Raw genomic sequence first — 22,099 nt, forward strand, 5'->3', positions numbered from 1 at the left:
CCATTTTTATTAGATTTAAGAAATTTTCGTCAAAACTCAAAAGATACGAGATTGAGAATTTTAGAATTCAATTCTAAATACTTTCTCTAATCGTCATTTTATAAAAGTCAAGGATTCTCTTCTAAATATATCTAAGTTTAATTTAAATTTTTATTAAATTAAAAGACTTAATAACTTTGTCTCTTTCTCTCACAAATATAACTCTTAAAGTTAAAATCTCAAAATTGTGTTTTTTTTTCTTACAAGAATAATTTCTAAAGTATCAATTTTGGTGTGCATATTCCAAAATAATATATGTTAAATGACCTTAAAACTCATCACTATAATTCAAGATTTTGAAATAATTTATGATTTAAAATATATTTAAATCATAATTTATAATTTAATTGTTTTATTCTTGTAAAATTAAACCATCCACATTCCTAACTAAATCGTTTTCGCTACGGTTAGGGAAAAAAAAAGAAAAGAAAAGAAAAGAAAAACTTCAATTTTTGTTAAACGAGGAGGGTTAAGTGGTAATTTCACGTACTCATCGTGCGAACCGCCCAGTGAAGCCGAGCCAAGCCGAGCGCCGAGGCAAGGGCGTAAATAACGGTGGGCCGTATATGGAACGGAATCACGTGCAAAGCAGCAGTTGGGGTGGGGCTGGCCCACATAGCGTGGTGATGATGATCCATCATCGGGACCACCCGCCTCATGGACTTGGGCCCATTCTGCCCCCCTTTCCCACCCACCTTCACTTGTCAATTTTCTCTCACGTGTCGATGGCGACGTCGCCCTCTCCCCTGTTCTCTCTCTCTCTCTTCCTCTCCTACCATAAGTCTCGTTGGACTCAAAAAGTTGACCCGAATGAATATAAGCCGTGTTTGGCACTGAGTTTAAATTCTCATTGTGTTGAATTTAATATTAAATATGGTAAAAGGAGGGTGTTTGTTTGATAACTCTATTTTTATTTCAACTTAAAAGTGTGTTTAGCTTTGAGTTTAAACTTAAAAAGTTGAGATGGGTTGAGAGTTGTTTTAACACACTAAAATGGATGTTTATTAAATACCCCAAAACGTTAATCAATTTTTCAAATAATTATTATATATTTTATAAACTTTGATTGGGACTTTACTCATAATTATAGAAGTAGTCTTGTCGAATTGATTTGCTTAAAATAATATTTGATATTAATATGTTATATTAATATATAATAAATATACAATAAATCAATACAAATTATGGGTTCATTTTTTCAAAGTTTTTAATGGTTGGTAGGGTATCATGTATGAAATAAATGGGACCCAAATCATTGAAGCCAGGATTTGCGCTGCCAATTATGTTAATTGATTGATTTTACATCTCGAGATTAGGACGTCCTTTGAAGGTCAATCAATGTTTTAAACTCTACTATTGGACCATACCACGGACTACACTAAACTCTACTATTATAACCAATAATATATAGGTAAATTCTATTTGCCCGTATTTTTTACTTTTCACAATTTACGTCCAGTCAAATTTCATAATAATTTTTAAATTTATATTTTACCTCTCCCACAACCCACTTTCGCCTCCGACCACCCTCTGACGTCAGTCTCCGCCTCGCCTCTCTCTTTCTCTCTTGCACACACACATATATACACAAATAAATACATATATATATATACACACACATGCGGCCGCCATAGTCGACCCACACACACATATATTCTCTTTCTCTCATTTAAAATAATTTTTTTTATTTTAAAATAAATTTTTAAAATACACATATCTAAAAATCCTATTATCATTTAAAATAAATTTTTTTAAATGTATGTATCTTTACCTAATTCAATAAGATAAATTAATTAATTTTAAATTTTTTTAAGTATAAAAAATTCAACACTTAATTACAATGATTTAAAATTTAAAATTAGTTAGATTATAATTACTTAAAATGCAGATATTTAAAATTTATTTATTTGTATTATTTTTTAATTTTATTTTATTAAAATAAAATAAAAAAAATTAAAAAAAAAAACATCTTCCCCGACTGCCAACAGGGAACCCATCGTTCCCCGACTACTGCCATGACCGCGGCCATGTTTTTCGTGTGTGTATGTCTTCGCATAAAAAGAGAGAGTGTGTGTGTGGATCGGCCATGGCAACCGCATGTGTGTGTGTATATATATATATATATATATGTATGTGTTTGTGTGTGTGCAAGAGAGAAAGAGAGAGGCGAGCCAAAGGCTGGCGGTCAGGGGTGGTCGAAAGAGAAAGTGGGCTGTGAGAGGGGTAAAATAAAAATTTTAAAATTATTGTGAAATTTGGCGAGGTGTGGGCTGTGAAGAGAAAAAATATGGGCAATGAATAGAATTTTCCTAATACATAATCATATTAATATCAAAACCAAAGCACTAAAAATTTTCTATATTTGTATATTAATGGTAATATATATATATATAAATTCAAATATATTTTATACTTGAGTTTTATCCTATATATGGTTGAATTATCATTAATACCCACCAATATTCTCACATAGTTCCCATCAAAATTTGCTTGTTCAAAGGAGAATTAGGTCTTTTTACCCCCCACCATAGTTTTGATCATGCAATGCACATCATCAAGTTGTCGATAGATTCAATTGAACTTTTGACTAATGGGATCTTGATGTTCAACAATTTTTATTTTCCTACTCATATTTCAAGTCATCCATCAAAATCTTCTCATAATCAAACCTCCAACATGATGATGTGATCAAACTCATGTGGAGAGGCCCCAGTTCACATGAAGTGATCCCATTTAAGCCCATTTCTGGATTAGCCCAGCCCAACAATTTAAGCCCAAAGTTAGTGGGCCGTGATGAAAGTGTGATGTTGTCATTGGCAATGTTTGATAACATAATGCCAAGAAAAACCCATTTCCAAAAATTTTCTCTCGTTCTCTCTCCCACCAAACATGCATGCCATGACAATGTTTGTATATTAGGCTCACCTTAGATGAACAGAAGCCTACATAAACTAGAACTCTTGAAGAAGCAGCAAAATCTGGAAAAAAAAAAAAATTGACAGGAAATACAGTAGCAAGCAGCATCACCTTTAAGAGCAATGCTGTGGCAGAAGGATCTCAATTTACATGCACCAGCATTCCAGATCCTAGCTAACAACAAAATTTTGTTAACAGAAACTTGCAAATGCATTGCATCAAACAATCTCTTCTCTACAATATGAACACAAAGCATTCATGTACAACCTTTCAGACATTTTTCCTATCATTCCTGTGCTGTAATTCTTTTCTGTTTCATCTCTAACAGTAGAACATCACATTCTTGACCTTCTCTTTCAGCGCTGGCAGAGGCCGGACTGAGGAACCATTCGCTGCTCGGGTGGAGTGCATCAATGCATTCTCATGTCCATGCGGCTCCATGTAGAATCTTGCACGGTAGGCTGCTAAATGAGCATAATATGCAGGCGGCACTGCATCGAAAAGGCAAAAAATGTTTGTAATTTGAAGCCATAATTAATCTTTTGCATGTGGAACACTCACATTTTCAACCAGTTTCCCAATGTAAATGGAGAGCAGAATCGAGTTCTTGGGTGATTATATTTATCGATGAAATTCTACGATCTAGTACCAAGTTAATATTATAATTCCAGAAGAGGTGAATGGAAATGTTACCTAGAGAAACAGATCGAGTGCACCTAGCGTATCTGCGATAAACACCAACCAGATTTGTCACTGAGAAATTATGAAACTGGTAAAAGAGCGGAGAGGGAGAAGGAAAAGGAAAAGAATTCTTACGTATAACATAGGTTGTTTGTCAGAGATTGGATCTCATCTGCAGTAAAATTGTTCTCATCCCAGAGGACATGATAATGAGCTGGTCTACTGGTTCCCTGCAAAAATGCTAGCTTGATTGGCATCCGATGCAACCATATCCAAACTGAACCCACCCTTTTAAGAAGGATCATACCTGGATCCCGGCATGACTGCATAGATAAAAGTCGAACTCAGTAGGATGACAAATCTTAGTATCCACCGTGGTACCTGCACTCGAAAATAGATGATGATTAGTTCATACATGGCGATTGATGTTCATCAAGATTAGTAGTAGCCAGAGGAGAGAGCTAGCAAGCGTTTGAATGACTGATTTGAGTTCAAACATTCTTTGTTATGAATTAATTCATTATGAGCACAAATCATAGTGGGCAGCTACCACAAAAATGTCAAAAATCAGTACCAGGTAAGATATTCCCACTCTTGTCAGTGCTGCTTTTGTCGTTGTGGTTGCTTGCAAAGAGTCGTGTGTGGTGACGCTTTTGGACTACAATGAAGGTGACCGGAGGCTGGTAACTGGGCTCCAATGAGGCACAAGCCTAGAAACAGACCGATCATGAGCACGCTATTGTATATGTATATATCTGCATGTTCCTTATGACAAAGATGGCAGGGGTAAATCACTGGAAACCAACCTTACGAATTGCATCGAGTTCATATAGTAGAACCTGGTAGAACTGCCCATCACTGACACCATCCCTACAAATTTAATTGATGGGAATAGGAAGAATGAAGCTAATCACAAATCTTTTGGACAGTACAATACAATTCCCTGGCTTGCTTCTTAACTAATTAATATCCGAAGCCACGAATAAGCTACAATGGACAAGTCTATACCAAGGGAGCTGATTACAAAAGATCAAAGTATATTACCTGTAGAATATTATTCTCAAAGGTTTTTGTCCAGTAGCCTTCTGAAAGGATAGTAGAAGCTCTCTGCAATTGTAAACGTTAAATTGTAATCTTGAATTATCGAATGCACACAAAAAAGCTACTCCTATACTATTGGTTATGTCTCAATGACGACATACCCTGGAAGGACTCGGTTATTCACTGGAAGAACTTATCTTTTTGACTCTTATAACACCACAGCTAGTCAGTAGTCACATGATTAAAGTCGTGAAACCTTAAGTACGTACCTTATCATGCCTCCTGAAACCGTGCCCCGTTGAGGATCTTGCCAGGTTTTGTATAGATCTTGGATAAGTTCTTGACGATGAGGCTGAGCGCAAACTAAGCCAGCATACTTGGTAACTTCTGGCCAATCCTGAGATGCTACAACCTGTGCCAAAGTAATGTGAGATAGGCTTAATCTCTAAACCAAGATGGTTTTCAATTTTGAAGTAATAAAAGTTGGCCAATGCTTACAGCAGCTATTGATGGACTGCAGTCCTCTCCAGACTCTGGATGAGTTACATCGGCCCCAAATATTATGGTTGGAATATCACTTACTAAAGGAATTTTCCATTTTACGGCATCTAAGAGCACGGTATTCCTTCCTCCCATCTGTCAAAAGAAAGGGAATAAGAAGAAGAAGAAGAACCAAAACCCAGTCTTAGATTGAATCCAAAACGACAAATTAGACGAAGAAAATGTATGTCATTCTTTCCAGGTAGACCTTGACATTAATCTTAAGCGACACGTTTGCCAGGTACTGTTTGCTAATCTTCAGTACATGTTTCGTAAGACAGCACTGAGAAATCAACCCAAGCTCTGTCTCACAAATCCGCTTCAGATCACCTGAGTGAAAAGCAAGCAGAGGTTTAGTTCATGGAACTTCATGGGGGACAATGTAATTAGTAATGAAAAAGTTTTCAGTTTCCTTTCTATAAGATCCTGAATGGAAGGTGAGAAGCAATAAAAACCTAGATTTAAGGGATTTGCATATTTTCTTTTTTCAAGCTAGAGAGAAATTGAAGATCCATGATATAAAGAGCCACACACCATACAAAGAGCCATTGTTGTCTGGAAGAATGGCGATGAGTAACTCCAGCTCCTTCCCTCCAAGTTTATTTGCAGCTGCACTGCAAACATATTTCAAGGCCTTCTTTACCTGATCCGGTCTGGCTGAGTAGATAGGAATTATGGGCTCGCTGTTGAATTCCTGAGCAAAAAAAGATCAAAAACTAAATGATCAGAAGGCTTCAGCTGGGGAAATCTTGTTTGATAGAGAGAATTTTTTAAGACAAAAATCAGTGGAAATGAAAATGAGATGAAGTCAATCAAGTCCTTCTTCCCTGCTAATTTCACAAGATCATCAAGCTTACCATGCCAGAGCTTTGGCACATCTGGACCAACTGATCACAAAAACCACGCGCTGCACTCTCTTGGACACTTCTCGAGAAGTTGATACAAGCCCAGTAATTTACAGTGCTTCCATTAACCACTTTCTGCATAGATTACCATGTTTTAGATAGGGATAACCAGCAAGCTATACCAAAGGTGTATGGTACAGAAAACTTTACTAGCTCCAGTGTTACGATATTATGCTACCTTATTCATCATGTTCCACTGACCACCTTTAGGCAAGATCTCCTTGTCTTTTCCATTATCACTGTATTTCAGCTATCAAAAGCAAGACAAGGAGCGAACATCAGTATTTCTATACTCATAAATAATGCAAATAAGCATCATGAAATTGGATGCCATAGAACAGTTACCCAAGGGGCAGGAAGAACTCGAGCCTCAACTGATGCAAGCTTGTCGTCTATACTGATGCCAAACTCCTTTGCATAAGTATCTTGGCTATATGCATTTTTCTGAATTGTCTGGACAGAGACCAGAAACTTCAGTGCTATGGCTATAGCGGCTGGCTCTACTTAAATATCAACAATATGTTTTTTCATGTGTTATGAATATAACTAACTAGACCCTGTATAGTGTTACAACAGGCGCCCCCCCCCCCCCCCCCCCCCCCAAAAAAAAAAAAAAAAAAAAAAAAACTGTTTCAAGGAACAATAAACATGAAAAATATTTTCCAGTCAATTCAATAGTTCAACCATGGAACCGTTGTTTTATCAAATAAAGAGAAAATTTATCTAATGACTGAAGATGCGGACCTGTAAAATGTCTATCTCTTGTTCCCGGGGTCTTTGGCATGTAAATTTTAACAACGAAGTTATCTGCTTGTCATTCAGCCTTTTTGTGTATCTCTGTCCTTCAACTATCTTGCAAGCCTGAAAAAGTATAGCAGCATGGTATTTTCCAAGGACAATAATCTTTGGAGTTAGTTAATATACACCAGAGTCTAGCCTAGCCTACCTCCATTGGCAAATAGTTCACTTTCCTTGGACTTCCCACTTGGAGGCAAGGTAGATGGGGATGTCGAATGGTGAAGCCATACACCTCTTGAAAGTATTCAACCACCGACTTCATGTTTTTCTCCTCATCGACTGGAAAACTTAGGAAGGAGAAGAAAGCGAAAGAAACAACATTAGAGAGATACAGAAGTGGAGAGAGGAGAGAAAAAAAAAATGAACATTAAGCATAAGATATGTACATAAGCTCCCTTGTTGGCTGGGATGTCAGCCCTGAAATACGGTACTTCCTTCGCATGTTTCCCCTGTGTGTAACTTCAACTTTGACCCCTCTAAGTGCTTTCTTAACCTACTCAAAGTTCACAGAATGATTGGTTAGACGATGTTGACTTGTAGCATCTACCATCATTTGTATCAAATCTATCAGTCGGTCAAGTTGTGGTTCCAAATGTGTATTATCTCAGTCCTGGACAGAAAATTGAGTGACTTGGGGCTGGAAACACTTGAATCCATAAACACAGCCAACAAATTGGTAAATAATATCTCATATAAGAAAAAGTAGGTAAAACATCACCTATATGTCCCAATAATATAGTTGGAAATATATAAATGAAGCTGCACTGCAAAAGGGACTACAAATCATTCTTGAAAACTGCAGTACTGCCTCAAAATTGACAACAACAATTGCCACATCTCATCGGCCAAAAATGTCCAAAGCTTTTGCACTCTTCTGGACTGAGGAAAGGTGAAATATGCTTCAACGCAATAAGACAGAAAAGGAAGCAATGGCAGGAAAGAGGCAATGAAAACGGTGACAACTACGCGAGCAGAGTTTCCACTAGTTGAAAACTGGTGTTCACACCGTTCAAAAACCCAGCCTGAAGATGCATTCAATCTAACCTAATGGCTAGCATTACTGATGGTTGAGATAATCAACTATCAACAGATTGATGAGAGAATCTCTTATCTTTTGTGTGGGTCATAGTGTGGGCTATCATGACTTGACAGCTTCATGGCCATACACCTGAACTTTGACGTGCACAGCCTTCAGAAGGTAAGACTTAGAATATAAGGAATTCATTTGGATGATGATACTTGTGAAGTCAAATTCATAAACAGATGTTATATTAATATCTTCAGCGGCTAATTGCACTCTGAGGTAAGAACTTAAACTTCTCTTGCATGATGCGTAAAGATGTAAAAACCACACGTTAACCTGAGCAGACTTTAAAGCAAGTTAAAAGTTCCTGCCAATCCAGCGATAATGAGTAAGCTAATAGTCAATTTTAAGACACTTCTGAACTATATTGGAACATGAATGAGTCCTAAGAAGGAATGAGTAACTAACCCAGTAAAGATTTCTGTAATACAAAATTATTAACGACAAATATATAAGTGTGTTTGAACAAAAAGTATGAAGAGATTCACAACAATAAATGATATGTGACTTACAATTGTGCATTTAGATGCCATACCTTAATGCGATCTGCATCTGAAAGCGGCCTCGAATATACATCCTTACCCAAAACTTGAGCTACAAACTCAATGACAGGGAGTGGTTCAATGAAAGCGGCTGCTGACATGTCTGCAGTAAAATGGTAATAAACAAAATGAAAGGTCTTATTTAATTGTAAATATGGCACCATAAGATCTTCAAATTCGATAAACTAAGAACTAAGTGGAAATGAAGAAGTCCCTACCAAAGTTTAGTGACATTCCCATCTGTGTTGCTTTTATACTCTGGTAGAAGCCGCGCCATGACTGCAAGCCATTGCCAAGAGGCTGTGGTCTCTTAAAGTTGGGGGAATAGAAAAATCTCCCGGAGGAAACATATCTAAATCAATCCAGATCAAATCATAGCACATAATTAAGACCACAACAAAAGTTCATCAGTTTAATAAGAAATTAAAACAAGATACTGCAAAATAAAATAAATCAAAAACAAATCCCTTGGAGGTATACCTTTGGGCTGCAAGCTCCCTTAGCACAATGTCAATAACCTTGATTGCTTCTACGGGAGTATCTAATTGTTTCCCAGATTGAAGTTCACTCAATTGGTGCATGCTAGCATGAGCTACAAACTTGAGTGTCACTATAAATTCTCGCCCCCTAACAAAATTGATTAAAACGAAAAATTTCATTGATCTAATATCACATAACCAAGATGCTGCAAATTTAGTAACAAATTGTTAAAATCGCATACTTGCTGATGCCTTTCCGCTCATCCTGTTCAGCCAATGTTATTGTGAACTCCTTTGAGGTGAAAGGCAATTGGCCCGCAGTGTAAAGGGCCCCTTTTCCATCATAAACGGGGAGCCTCTGCCCCAAGTCAGTGTCTCTATGAAGTTTCACCAACTGAGCCATTACAGCTTTGTTCAATTTGATTGAATTGACTTCCGGTTTGATCTTAACCTGCATCAGAATTATGAATAGAAAGTTAAAAACACGTGAGAGACTAATGAAAGCCAAGGCCACAGATTGACAAAGGGCTTACACTATACTGAGCCAAGTCCTTCCCTGATATTTGAGCAAGGAAATGATTGGCCTTAACGACGCATTTAGTACCCAATTGGCCATATCCGGGCCTGCGGTGCAAGACAAGAGATTTTTCTGGCAAAGCAGATTGATCAGCCCCATTTTCTGGCGTTTGTTGTGTATCCAATTTTGCAGCTCTCCCTGATCTTCTCCTTCCCCTACCCCTCCCTTCACTCTTCTTCTTCACTTCTTCAGAGCTCTCATGGTTCCTCAATGGCATCTGGGCCGATGAATGCTGATTCATGGAGTCCTGCAGAGGCCTCCTGGTGGAGACAACATGCCTTTGCTTAGGCTCTTCCGGCTGCCAGTGAGGCATTTCTATGGTGACCTGAACCACATATTTCATGTTAAGGCAGCCACTTTACTTTAAAGACGGTTTCAACTTTCAAGCTTGATGCCAGAGAAGCAACAGATAAAGGTGATGATGGCATGACATTTTTCACGTGTGCTCCAAGAATCAAATCTTAAAATGGTAAGTTCTAGATGGAGATTAGAATCAAATCTCTACAGGACTCTCTCTATCTCCCTCTCTCCTCCCCCCCCTCCCTTTTTTTCTTTTTGTTCATTATTCTCTGAAAAGTTGCAAGTAAAACTAGAGAAAAAGCTCATGGACATTAATATGCTGAGAAAATCCATGAGGCAAAGTGAAACAAGAAACTGATCCATGCTTGGCATAGGACAAAAGGAAATGATGATATGCATGTACTTATCCACAAACTACAAGTTCATAGCCAACACATAGAGAGTATCGCCACTCTCTTGATTGTTCATGTGCATTTAAGGACCTTGAATTTCGTACAAGAATTATGTTTTTTATATCAACATAAACAACTCATCATAAGTCGTAATATATGCGATCAAAATATTCATGGTGGTGATGTTTTGGTTAGCCAAGTGATGAAAAGATTGAAACCGCAGCATTATAGATATTAATTTTAGGACTTATCCGCAGCGGTTACAAAGATTGTTATCATATGAAAGCAAAATCTATATGAAACAGCGATCTTCAAAATTTTCATTCTTTTCATAACAACAAAAACAGAAACTGCAAAACCCAAGGGTTCACAATATAGTCGGCTGTTGAACAAGGTTCAAACCTCTTTTGAGCGAGCCCACATAGAGATTTCTGTGTGCTTACATTACCTAGTGTGTTGTGATTTATGGATTATTGTACATACCCGATGAATTTACCTAAAAACCTTGTCTCTGGTTAATAAGCTCTAATACCCAATCAAAACCTTCATAGCGATAATATTTTTGGTTAGCAAAGTGGTGAAAAGTTGAAACCTACAGCATTATAGATATTAATTTCAAGATTGTTTCCATACGAAAGCAAAATTTATATGAAACAGAAAATTTGATTGTTTTCAAAACACCAAAAACAAAAACTACATAACCCAATGGTTCGCCGTTAAATTACCTTCTCCATTACACATTTACTTAATACGCTTGATTTGTACGAGATGAGTTTACTCGATGTGAACAAAAAGGCAACTTTGTTGTCTCTTGTGAATGGCCAAAGGCCTGAATCCCATCAAAATGGTAACCAACTCAATCTTCTTCTGCTGATGAGTTTCTTTTATTGGGATAACCACAAAGCCAGAGTCCTTAAACCATCTTTTGTTGTTGGGGATGGAACCCACTACTGGGCGCATCATTTTGGACTACTGGACCGCTTTGTAAGGCAAGAAAATAAACCCTTTTCAGAGATGCAGAGGGAGCTTTTATTTAACTCCTTCCAAAGCTCAGACCTCTACTGACTCCCTCCCCCTCCTCCCCCCAGAAACATCAAAAGCAGGAATACCAAGCCCTAAAAACGCCCAAAAATTGAGCCCTAGACACTAGCATCTAATGCAGTTTCCACAACCATTAATGCAATCCCAGAAATGGGTCATCAGCTCCGGTCTATGGCTACCCTTTTGTTCTCCAAAAGTTGGACAACGAATGATGATGGCTGATCCCAGGATTTGGTGGGACATTGGCAGGGATAGAAGCAATCCCAAGTTAGATACCCAGCAACTAATTCAAGATCAACTCTTTTATCTATGGAAAATGATTTCGATTCCAACCCAATCGGTTGGTTGGTTGACAGGGTAGAGTTATAATTTTGTGTATAATTTTTATTTAATATGAGGGAAAACTTATATGAATTTTAACTCGACCGATTAGCGATTGGGTGTTGAAGAGTTCAAACTAAAGTTGTGTATTCTTCAAGTATGGTGTCCACTTTTTCAACAGTAGCCAAATTGTCTGCAAGGGATCGGGAAGTTCCCCAGAATTTGATCCATTGACCAATAAAGGGATCTTTGGCTGAAAATGACGGAACACTGCTGGGTTGTTTTCAAAAGCAGAAGGGTACTTTCACAGCTCCCAGGAAGCAAGGCACAATATGTAAAGTTACAAGATATATATATAATCCAAAATAGTACATACAAGATTATTTATAAATATATATACGAAGTGACATTGATCTTTATAACTTTCTAAAGATATTAAAACGTAATTATAAGCATGCAGAAGATTTGGTGAAAAGAAGAGAGGAAAGAAAAGTTCCATCAAATGAGGCTAAAGGCGAGCTTTTTATTGACAAAAAGAACAATGATTCTCATCAAAGTGCTTCAAATTTTTACAACTAGAGATGATGATTACTTTTTAAAATAATTACACAAAAAATATGGACTTTAGAAAAAGATTTTGTTAGAATATCTCAGTTACACATGCCAAAATTAGTTCAAGTAGGGGAGAGAATTAAAGGAAAAACCATTTACAACGAAGCAGCTGCTATGGTCAAGCTATAGAATAAGTATGAACAAACTGCATGAACCACAATTTGTTTAAGAATCAACCATTAATTCTTTAATCTTTTTGGCTAAAACTGAAATGCTAGGGCTAGCTCTCTCTCTCTCTCTCTGTCTCTCTCCCCATGTGTGCGTTGGATATGTAGTGTTGACAACTACCCATCATGGGTAACAGAGCGACTCAATAAATGCAAACCAGAGAAAACGAAAGAACGTCTGTAATTCTCCTGTGTAGAAAGATATGGTTGAGAATAATGAAAAGCCAAAGACAGATGGACTTTTATTTAAGTTAAAACCCTACACCACCACCACAATCATTATCAGTTCCCCCCCCCCCCCCCCCCCCCCCTTCTCTCTCTCCTCTATATATAGATTCCCAGAAAGAAACCAAGGTCCTAGACATATATATATATATATATATATAACTGATCAACGCCGACCTAATGCTTAAAACCCATATATATAGTTATTACACAGAGAGGGAGAGAGAGAGAGAGAAGCAGAGAACATACCTTAAACCTTACGCTTTCTTTATAACTCGCCGCTGATCATTTAACACACTGCCTGGGCCTTGAATTCGCTTTCTTCTTCGCCTTGCTTAATTCCACGGAAACTGCACATTGCATGGCCCCTTGTCAATTTAAATCCATTACATATATAAATATATACACAGATCTTGTAAGATCTACAGTAGAATAAAGCATAAAAGAAACAAGTGATTTGGTTTCGAACCAAGAAGAACAGTTGAAGTCAGACACAAGAAAACCCACCAAGATTTGCAGGAAAAGAAGTAGAGAGCAGAAGACAGGCTTCAAGAAGAGAAGAGAAGGAATAATGTGGCTCTGAACCCAAGCACGAAAACAAGGTTTAATGATAATGGAGGAATAAGAGAGAGTTTCGGGGTTCGTAAAGAAAGCGAAAAAACTCAATCGAATTGGTGGGAAATGCATGTGGCTGTGATTAGAAAAAACAATGGTGGCTTTTGCGCCATACTGATCTCTCAGAGACTACTGCAACTCTTCACTCTCTCCCTCGTCGCTGCCTTTGAGAAAAAGGAGGCTTTAAACCGAGAAAAAGAAGAGCTTTGGTAGGATTATACCTTTACACATATACAAGATACAACATATATATATATATATATAAACTTTGCTAAAGCGTGCACCTGATAAAACATATATTTATATACGAGCTCCTTTTCTGTTTGTTTGGAGAGAAAAACGATGAATTCAAAAGAACAAGGTTAGAATTTTGTGGGAATAATCAAGAACATAAATACATGTATAATTAAGCTTACATATGTATGTATAGTTGAGATCGAAAAGAAAAGAAAGCTGTTAGATTCCATACAGAGGCAAAGGGGAGAGGTATAGATATCTCTGCAAAGCTTTCAGTGCGTTTCCTTGCTGGTTCCTTCCTTTAATTTCTTGGTTTGCAGATCTGACATATATATGGGGTACACACAGGTGATACGTTTATGTATATATATATATATATATATAATTTTGACAAAAAAGTGTTTACAAAACTAAATGATAATTATATTAAGGATAATTTCACAGTACATCCATGAAATTGCTTAAATTGTTCTGACTATCCCTGCATTTCTAGAAACATCACTAATCTTTTTGGACTTTTATGATTTATCATCAATTTTTCCCGCCTTCTAAAAATCATCGTTTATATTTTGTAAAAGATTAAAATATCCTCTTGTTTATATCTTTTCATCTCTTTCTTTCTTTCTTATCTCCGCCTCACTTCATTCTCTCCCATAAAATCTCCTAAACTTTTGAATAAGATATAGGTTGATGGTTGCCATTGTGTTTACGAGAAATAAGATTTACATATATCTTTCTTTTTCAAACAATTTTTAAATTCATGACTTGGGTTCGTCCATTATGAAGATGAATTGACAAGAGAATAAGAAAAAAATAAACAGATAAAGATGATTCGAACACAACGCAGAGATCTTTGAAAAAAGAAGAAGATAACAACAATTAAAGACGATGCCTAATTTTTATTGATGGTATATCTTTATTTTTTTGTCTCTCTCTAATTAATTCTCTCACTTAATTTAGTTTTCTCTCTATCCTTATCTCCTTTAAAAATGGATCGTGAATTTGTTTTGGGAGACAAATTCCAAACAAACAAGGAATTATAGATTTCCAATTGGGCAAAGAGAAAAGATGGAAGAGAAAGAAACAATAGTGATTAGTTTGGCGGTGGCTACAATTGAATACTATCAAACCATCAGCGTTTATGAGAAAGAGAGAATAATTTAACTATAGGGGCAAAATTGACAATTCAAAGAGTTTATTACAACCTAAGAAAGTTTATATTATTTTTAAAGTCACCAAAGTAGTCGGTGTAATTTAAGAAAGAATGTGAAATTTAACCTTACATTAAGCAAAAAAAAATACTATGATGAATATTAAAAATCAAATATTAATATCACCTAATTTTAGAACGCATTTTTGTTAAATTTTTATTAGTAATTTAATTTATGAGATCATGCATGCTAGCTAGATTTCAATATAATGTGTAGATTAATTATTTGTGTTGAAAATTTGCACTATCTTCTCCTCAATTAAATGAATATTAAGAAATTTGTATAGTATGTAAAATATCTAAAATACCCCCATACAGCATCAATATATATAACAATATAAAATACCTAATACTATGTTTGAACAACCAGGGATCGATAGTGGATATGGTTTATAAAATATGGTACTCTTAAGACTGAATATCTGTCTTTATTGGTTCGTCCATGACTTTGCTCATCCCTAAGGTACTTGAGCCCTTATATATGTGTGTGTGTATATATTGTTGTGGGGATGTCTATTTGTAATTATTTTCATGTTTTTTATGTACTTACATTCTATGATTTGCAACCCTTTGAAATATTCCTCTGTTACAATGTTGTTGACTAGCTTTGTCTCTTCTATTTATTTTATTTAAAAAAAAAAAAAGAAACCTCAAAAAGCATAAAATATATTTTATAATTTTTTGTCAATAAATCTAAAAAATAAAGGTAACTCGTGTTATGTATATATAAATTAAAAATTTAAATTTTTTAAATAAATATTCTTTTGGTACTTGATAATTATATTTTAATTTTAAATATTTTTAGTTAAAATTTAAATATAATAAAAATATTTTTAAATGTATTATAATTGCCTATATATATATATATATATATATAGTAAATATAGGCAATTAACCCCATCGATAATGCGGCTTTGGGAGGAGGGGAAGCGCGGGGGGGCACAGTGTTCGAAGATTTTGCACTGTTGATTTGACGGCGTCGTTTTGTGCCCCCGAAACGACTGCACCGCTGACTCGGGGACTCGCCACTGGTGGTCCCTACTTGCCACGTAACTCACCCTCTCATAACCATCATAATTTTATTAATTAAATATTTTTTATATTAATTAATCTTGAATAAAGATATTCAGCCGATTTAAGGGACCGAAATCTGTAGTTGGCGTGATAAAATTAATAAATCATTCAACATTTTTATCAAGAAAATGTTAAAAGCATTTAAGTCCCAAAGTTCATCTCTTGAATTGAGGGCAAATGAATTAAAAAAAATTAATTTTTGTTATCGAGATATAATAAATAATTTATAATTATAAAAAAAATTATCTTCAACTTTCAATCTCTAAAAAATTTATAAAAAAAAAAAAACATTCAAGAATATAGAGTGTTTCCTACACGAGCTTTACGATATTTAATTAGTTCCATCAGAAAAGTATATTGTATTAGCAGTAAAAAGTGTAATCAGTAGAGTTTTAAGCATATATTGATAAAAAAAATTACTTTTTATTTATAAAGATTAAATGTTAAGAGATGAAAAAAAATCTATTTTTTAAATAAAGATTTCATTGATAAATTGACGTATTCTTTATGAGTCATGATTTAGAGGGTTTTCCTAGATTGTATCTTTGATTCTCGAGTGAGCCTTTTGAAAATCTTTGATTCTCGAGAGAGTCTTTTGAAAAAATCTCCCAAAAAAGACTAAAATTTTTAGGAATACTTCTTTTTGAGCTTTTTTTATTATTATTTTGAATCTATTTTGAGTTTGAATTCACCTAGGCACATTAATTATAACAATCTTAATAATTTTTTAAAATTTTAAAATTGCAATTGATTTAATAACACTCAATCTTTCCATTTTTCAAGTAATTTTTTAAAGGTTTTAAGTAAATTTTAATACTTAATATTGAATATTTATACCACTCTATGTATATTCTAATAATACGTCATGTCCCTAGCTAAGTTGAAAAGAGCCGTAAATTATTGTAACGAGAGGCGCGCGCGGTGATGGATAGATATGGAGACATGAGGGTGGGGCATAGCATCAATCATCAGTGAGAGTGGATCCTGCAAGTGATGATGATGATGATACACATATGGTGGTAGAATTTCATCAAAGGGTGTGCCAGTGCCGGTTCTCATGCCCAAATGATTAATAAACCAAAAGCCAAAATAATGAGTAAAGCTTTGAACTTGGCTTCAAACGAAGACAAGATCCTGGCTATTCCCATTCATATCCCACCATAATCATTCATCCAACACCATTGTTGGTTCCATCGTGGGGGGAATATATTTTTTCATACAATTTCTTTGAGATTTTGAAAATAACTCTAAAAATTAAAATTTTTAAAAGGGTACTTTTTAAAATAACATCTGGACCAAACCAACTGGTCTTTTCTTGGCACTATCAGTGTCATTTGTACTTGTACGAGAAAATAATTGATGATGGTATTTAAGGTGAATCAGTATAATTCTGTCTTTATACAAGTATTATCAGACTTCTTACTTTTATGTAAGTAAAAGGAGCTGAGATACTCAGAGTCATCATCTTTTATCTTGAAGTGGAGGTGAATTCATTGAACATAATAGAGATAATATTAGGCCTAATTTCTCTATAGATGAAAAGTTATATGCTTGCGACTATTCTTCAAAATTGAGTTAGATAAAAAGACACGTGTCATCTCCCTATTACTTGTCAATAGAAACATGTGATAAAATGAGATTAGTCAATCTTGAATGATAGTTTAATAATTTTTCTTTTATAAATATTTCTCCATCAATTGTAAAGATTATAAGAGTTTATAATTTTATTCGTTTGAAGTCTACATCATGAGAAAGATTTCCAATTTTTCATTCAAAAGAGGTGACATTGAATGAGCAAATGACTCCATCCTAATCCACAGAGATTGTTTCTGGAAGCACAATTGGTAAGAGGAGGGAAGTGTGTTTGTGTGTGTGATTTAGAAAGCAATATTTTGCCAGCTCTCTCACTCTCACTCATACGAATGAAAGGGACTAATCTAGTGGGAAGCACACAAAGGATAAAACAAGTTTACACTGTCTTCTCAATAGCTTTTGGTCCTTTCAAGCTGCTTTCTTTGTATTGCATTTTGACATTCTTATTGCCGCTCTGCCTCCAAAGCCCCATGCCATTGTGCTTTCATGGCTGTGCTGATCTGCCCATCAATCGGCCCCTCCCTTTATAGATTTGTCCTACTTCAAGCTTCCTAACCCCCTCACAACATGACAAATATACTCTCGCTTTCTTAATTTTGCACATTTTTTGGGTCTGATTATATATATTTTTTATTTTTTAAGGCTTGTCCCATCCTAGAAAATAAAATATTCATTTTTTTTATTTTTTCGAGTTTACACTACGAATGAAAAATATTTCATCCTTATATTACAAGTCCCATTGTATGGCTGTGGTTCTGAGACTCAAATGCAATTGGAGTCGCTAAGACATTCAGCTTACAAGCCCTTCATTAAGATGTTGTACTTTTCTAAAACATTTTTGACATCTTATTTGGTAAGGTATCGTTTGTTAAACTAAGAAATGAAATAATTAAGATAAGCTTATAAAAAAATTTAATATTTTTATTTGTTAAATTTTTTGAAATACATTAGGGGCATATGGATAATTTTTTTCTTATTTATAAGGTTCAAGATAAATTTATCTAGAGAGATAAGAGATAAATTTATTTGAATAATTTTAGCTAAAAAGTCACCTAACTTTTTTTCAATAGGTTGTCGATTAAATTTAATAAACACAAGAGAAAATATTTTTGATTGAAATACTTTTTATATTTCACTTTTTTCAACTCATATTTTGATTAACAAATATTATTTAAATAAAATATTTATCCAGCACCATAACTTCTAGCCTTTGGGTACAAATTGACGACGTTGTTATTTCTAAAACTAAAAAAGTTTTTACACATTAGGAAAAGCGTTTATGAATGGTCAAAATTTCGCTTAAATATTTAGAACAAAGTTATGTTCGACTTCAATTCATATAATATTTTTTAAATTTACTAAAACAAGTGAACAAATCATTTGTCACAATTGTCGTTTTGGTATGATAATACTTAGCCATAAGTCATAAAGTGTACTAGTAGTTACTAATTAGAAGGTACTTTTTCTTTAACAACGTCCCAACAAGCAAATAGAACAAAGAAATGATAAATATGTCGTTGAAAATAGTTTCCCTTTTGAATGGAGCAATTATGGGCACGGCGACCCACCCTGATTCCTAATGCTAAGGTAAAAGCATCCACAAATGTTATTAGGGTATTTAATTATGATATTTTTTTATGATAGTTATGTATTAATATATTATTATTATATTTTATATTATATTTATATGTGTGTGTCATAAAATATATTACAACTAAATATTTAACATTTTCAAAAAAAAAAAAAAATTGGATCAATGATTTGGTCTCTTGATCTATTGTTTTACCCGATCCCTATCTTTCCTAAGTGTTAAATCCTTTCAATTTTTTTGTAATATGTCTTTTTTGAATTATGACAAAAAATAGAGAATTTTGAGTATTTCATAGTAGTTTTGTTATCATAAAAAAGAAAAAGATTGTTGTTTTGGGTTTATTTAATGTTTTGATAATGAAAAAATTTATATTCTTGGCATTTGAAAATGAATTAAAATTTATCTTTAGAAATGAAAAATATTCATTTTGAAATGAAATTTGGGTATTTGGTTGAAATCAAATGTGTTAAATGGTATCAAAATATTTTTCGACCAAGAAAACTCATTTTGTAGCTAAAGCTGTCAAAACCATATTTTAAAATTTAAAGCCAAATAGTGAACTATTTTTGAAAAGGAGTCAACCATTTTTCCAAGTATGTCTACTGTTTTTATGCATACTCTCTGTGAAACTCAGTTGATTGCTACTGTATCAATTTTGGTTGACCGTTTTGGATCTAATTGATCGTTTTTAGTCTCCTTATCAATTATATCTTTAGAAATTACTTTATCTAGTCGATCGTTTCTTTTAGCTTGTCAATCTTTTTTGTCACAAGTTTTTCTAATGGCTAGTTTTGCAGCTCCAACAACTAGTTTTCTTCAAGCATTAGAAAAACCTATAAATAAAACCCAAGAAAGCTTTGGAGAAGACTAATGAGGTAGAATAAATTCATTTGATCTAACATTTGTATTTTTCCTTCTCAATTGTTCTTGTGCTTTTATTTTTCACTCAAAAGTCTTTGATCTTCATTTGTATAATTTGTTTCATGCCTTGCATTTAATTTTGAGATATCATTATAATTAAGAGTATCAAATCTCATATTCTCTCTTGTATACCATTCTTGTATTTCTTACCTTGTGAGCTATAAGATCTATCGAGTTTTGCTAAGAGATTGTAATTCTTAGTAGTTTATACTAGAGGGTCTACTTTTGAAGCATGAGGTTTTAGTAAATTATTTAAAATTCTTAGTAAGAAACTAAGGTAGTGTATTAGGTTGAGTTTAACCAAACCACTCAATTTTTTTTGTGTTTCTAGCATTCATTTTATTGTATTTTTGTTTATAATTCACTATTTTGTGTTTTATCTTTCTAAATCTCCTAAAAAAAAAATTTAAACATTCAATTCACCCCTCCTAGGTATCTGGTGCCATTTATTATGCCAACCCAACATAGTCGAGATCAAGATCATTGGCGATGCATGATTGGCCGCAACGTTAAAGTGTGTAATCACTTGCACAAAGAGTTTAATTAGGCTAAACTCCATCTCAAATCAAAATATTGTTATTTCTTTAAGGATCCATGTAAGACTTTCACAGGATATTAGTGGTCATGAAATAAGATAACTTTAATTCTCGAGCAAGATTAACTTTGTGTAAATACTACCTAATACTTAGATTTATTTTGAATTTAAAACTGTATGAACATTGCTAAAGTTGTGATCAAATGTCATTTTGGGCAAAATATTTCGATAGTTTTAATTTTTGAATTCAACTACATGAAAAAGTAGCCGACCAATGACTCATCTAATGATATGATACCAAACACTAAAAATGCCAAACGTGGTAGCTTAAGTTGACTAGGATCAATCTGCATATTGACGAGTCGGGACAATTTAACAACTCATGTGGCTAAAAATAAAAATTGATAATGTCATCAAATAATATACTCAATTTTTATTTTTTAATATAAATAGAAACTGAACATAAAATAGAAAACTAAAACAAAAAATTGAAAATTAAAATTAAATTAATTTTTATTTTAAGTTTTTGTTTCTCAAATGAAAATGAAAATTAAATAATAAATATAAATCAAAATAGTTTTGTTCTTGAAATTTTCATGCATTTCAGGTGCCATTAGTTGGGCTGGTGGTGGGCCTTGTAATGGGAAGCCCAATACAATCCAGCAGCTGGCCCAATTAACTAATTAATGGTGACAAGAGAGTAATTAATTAATGTCAAGGCAACTAAAGTTAACTAATCAACATATTTAAGCCAAAAACTAGTTGATGAAGTAGACATAGTTTTCATTTAAATATTATTTTGATGTTTTCTTTTTCAGAAATAAAAATAACATATTTTCTTAATAATTGTACTAAATTGATTGTTTTCAATAATTAATGCATAATTTTTTAAAATTACTTTGCAAACTCTTTTTATCTACAAAAATAATTTCTTATTTGATATAAAAATTTAAAGGTTATACATAATTTTTAATAAACATCATAAATGTTATTTTTTTTCGGTACTGTAGTCCTTAAGACCACAACACTCTTACAGCAAACTACCCCTCAAGAATCACTGATTATACCCCCAAACAATATACACACAATCACTCGATAGGAAGAACAAAAATAGGAATAGAACACAGCAATATAACACAACAAGAAAAACAAGATTTTATCCTGGTTCAGTCTCAAAAATGAGACCTACATCCAGACTGCCTTAGGCCCATGAAATTTCCACTATCTTGGCAACTTTACAGCAATTATATGAACTAGGAAACCCTCTCTTTTCCCTTAGTCTAAAACCCTAGACTACCAAGAGAAGAAATTCCAAGACAAATACAAAATCTCTCAGCCTAGCTCACCCGCACAACCCTTACAAGATAATCCTGAGATCTCACACACAACCGAGCCCTCCTAGCCCCTATTTATAAAGCATAGAGGTGGACAAGGCAGTTACAACTAACTGCCCCTATCCTGACCGGATTTAACCATTTTTCGGGCAACTTTGAAACAAACTAACTAATACAAATTACAAAATGAAAAATATGCTAACAGACTTCCCAAAGGGAATACTAAGAACAGAAACTAATCTAAAAACAAATGACTTCACAATTCTCCACCCATTTGAATTAGATTCACTGCACTTTAGCTTCCTGCACACATGCTCCATCTTCAATTC

The 22,099-nt window shown here is 34.2% G+C and overlaps 1 protein-coding gene across 6 annotated transcripts; it reads right to left on the reverse strand.

Moving 5' to 3' along the window:
• Positions 1–3,044: 3,044 nt before the first annotated feature.
• On the reverse strand, positions 3,045–13,839 carry LOC127806397 (protein argonaute PNH1-like). Of its 6 annotated transcripts, none has more exons than XM_052343653.1 (24): positions 13,745–13,839; positions 12,910–13,010; positions 9,559–9,927; positions 9,268–9,476; positions 9,027–9,173; positions 8,765–8,898; positions 8,540–8,649; positions 7,307–7,413; positions 7,069–7,207; positions 6,867–6,983; positions 6,468–6,575; positions 6,301–6,372; positions 6,075–6,197; positions 5,752–5,911; positions 5,426–5,547; positions 5,176–5,313; positions 4,947–5,089; positions 4,681–4,743; positions 4,443–4,506; positions 4,211–4,346; positions 3,944–4,017; positions 3,772–3,866; positions 3,649–3,680; positions 3,045–3,446 (listed from the first exon to the last, which is right to left on the reverse strand). In XM_052343653.1, exons 3-24 carry the CDS (start codon positions 9,913–9,915, stop codon positions 3,277–3,279), a joined length of 2,820 nt encoding a protein of 939 aa, XP_052199613.1. In that variant the 5' UTR covers positions 9,916–9,927; positions 12,910–13,010; positions 13,745–13,839; the 3' UTR covers positions 3,045–3,276. The 6 variants fall into 6 exon arrangements, with proteins under 6 accessions (XP_052199613.1, XP_052199614.1, XP_052199616.1 ...); XM_052343654.1 differs by having other exon boundaries at positions 13,692–13,797; XM_052343656.1 differs by lacking the exon at positions 13,745–13,839 and adding an exon at positions 13,560–13,579.
• Between the last annotated feature and the right edge of the window lie 8,260 nt (positions 13,840–22,099).

Source organism: Diospyros lotus, chromosome 7 (genome assembly GCF_014633365.1).
Source record: "Diospyros lotus cultivar Yz01 chromosome 7, ASM1463336v1, whole genome shotgun sequence".
In the NCBI taxonomy this organism is placed as follows: domain Eukaryota; kingdom Viridiplantae; phylum Streptophyta; class Magnoliopsida; order Ericales; family Ebenaceae; genus Diospyros; species Diospyros lotus.

Bases quoted from the DNA above. Each gene is read 5' to 3' on its own strand.
- LOC127806397 (XM_052343651.1), bottom strand. The intron at 7,414-8,539 runs GTATGGCATCTA...AACTTTGAGTAG, and splicing joins CAGATGCAGATCGCATTAAG to GTTAAGAAAGCACTTAGAGG. The intron at 4,507-4,680 runs GTAATATACTTT...TTAAATTTGTAG, and splicing joins TTGAGAATAATATTCTACAG to GGATGGTGTCAGTGATGGGC.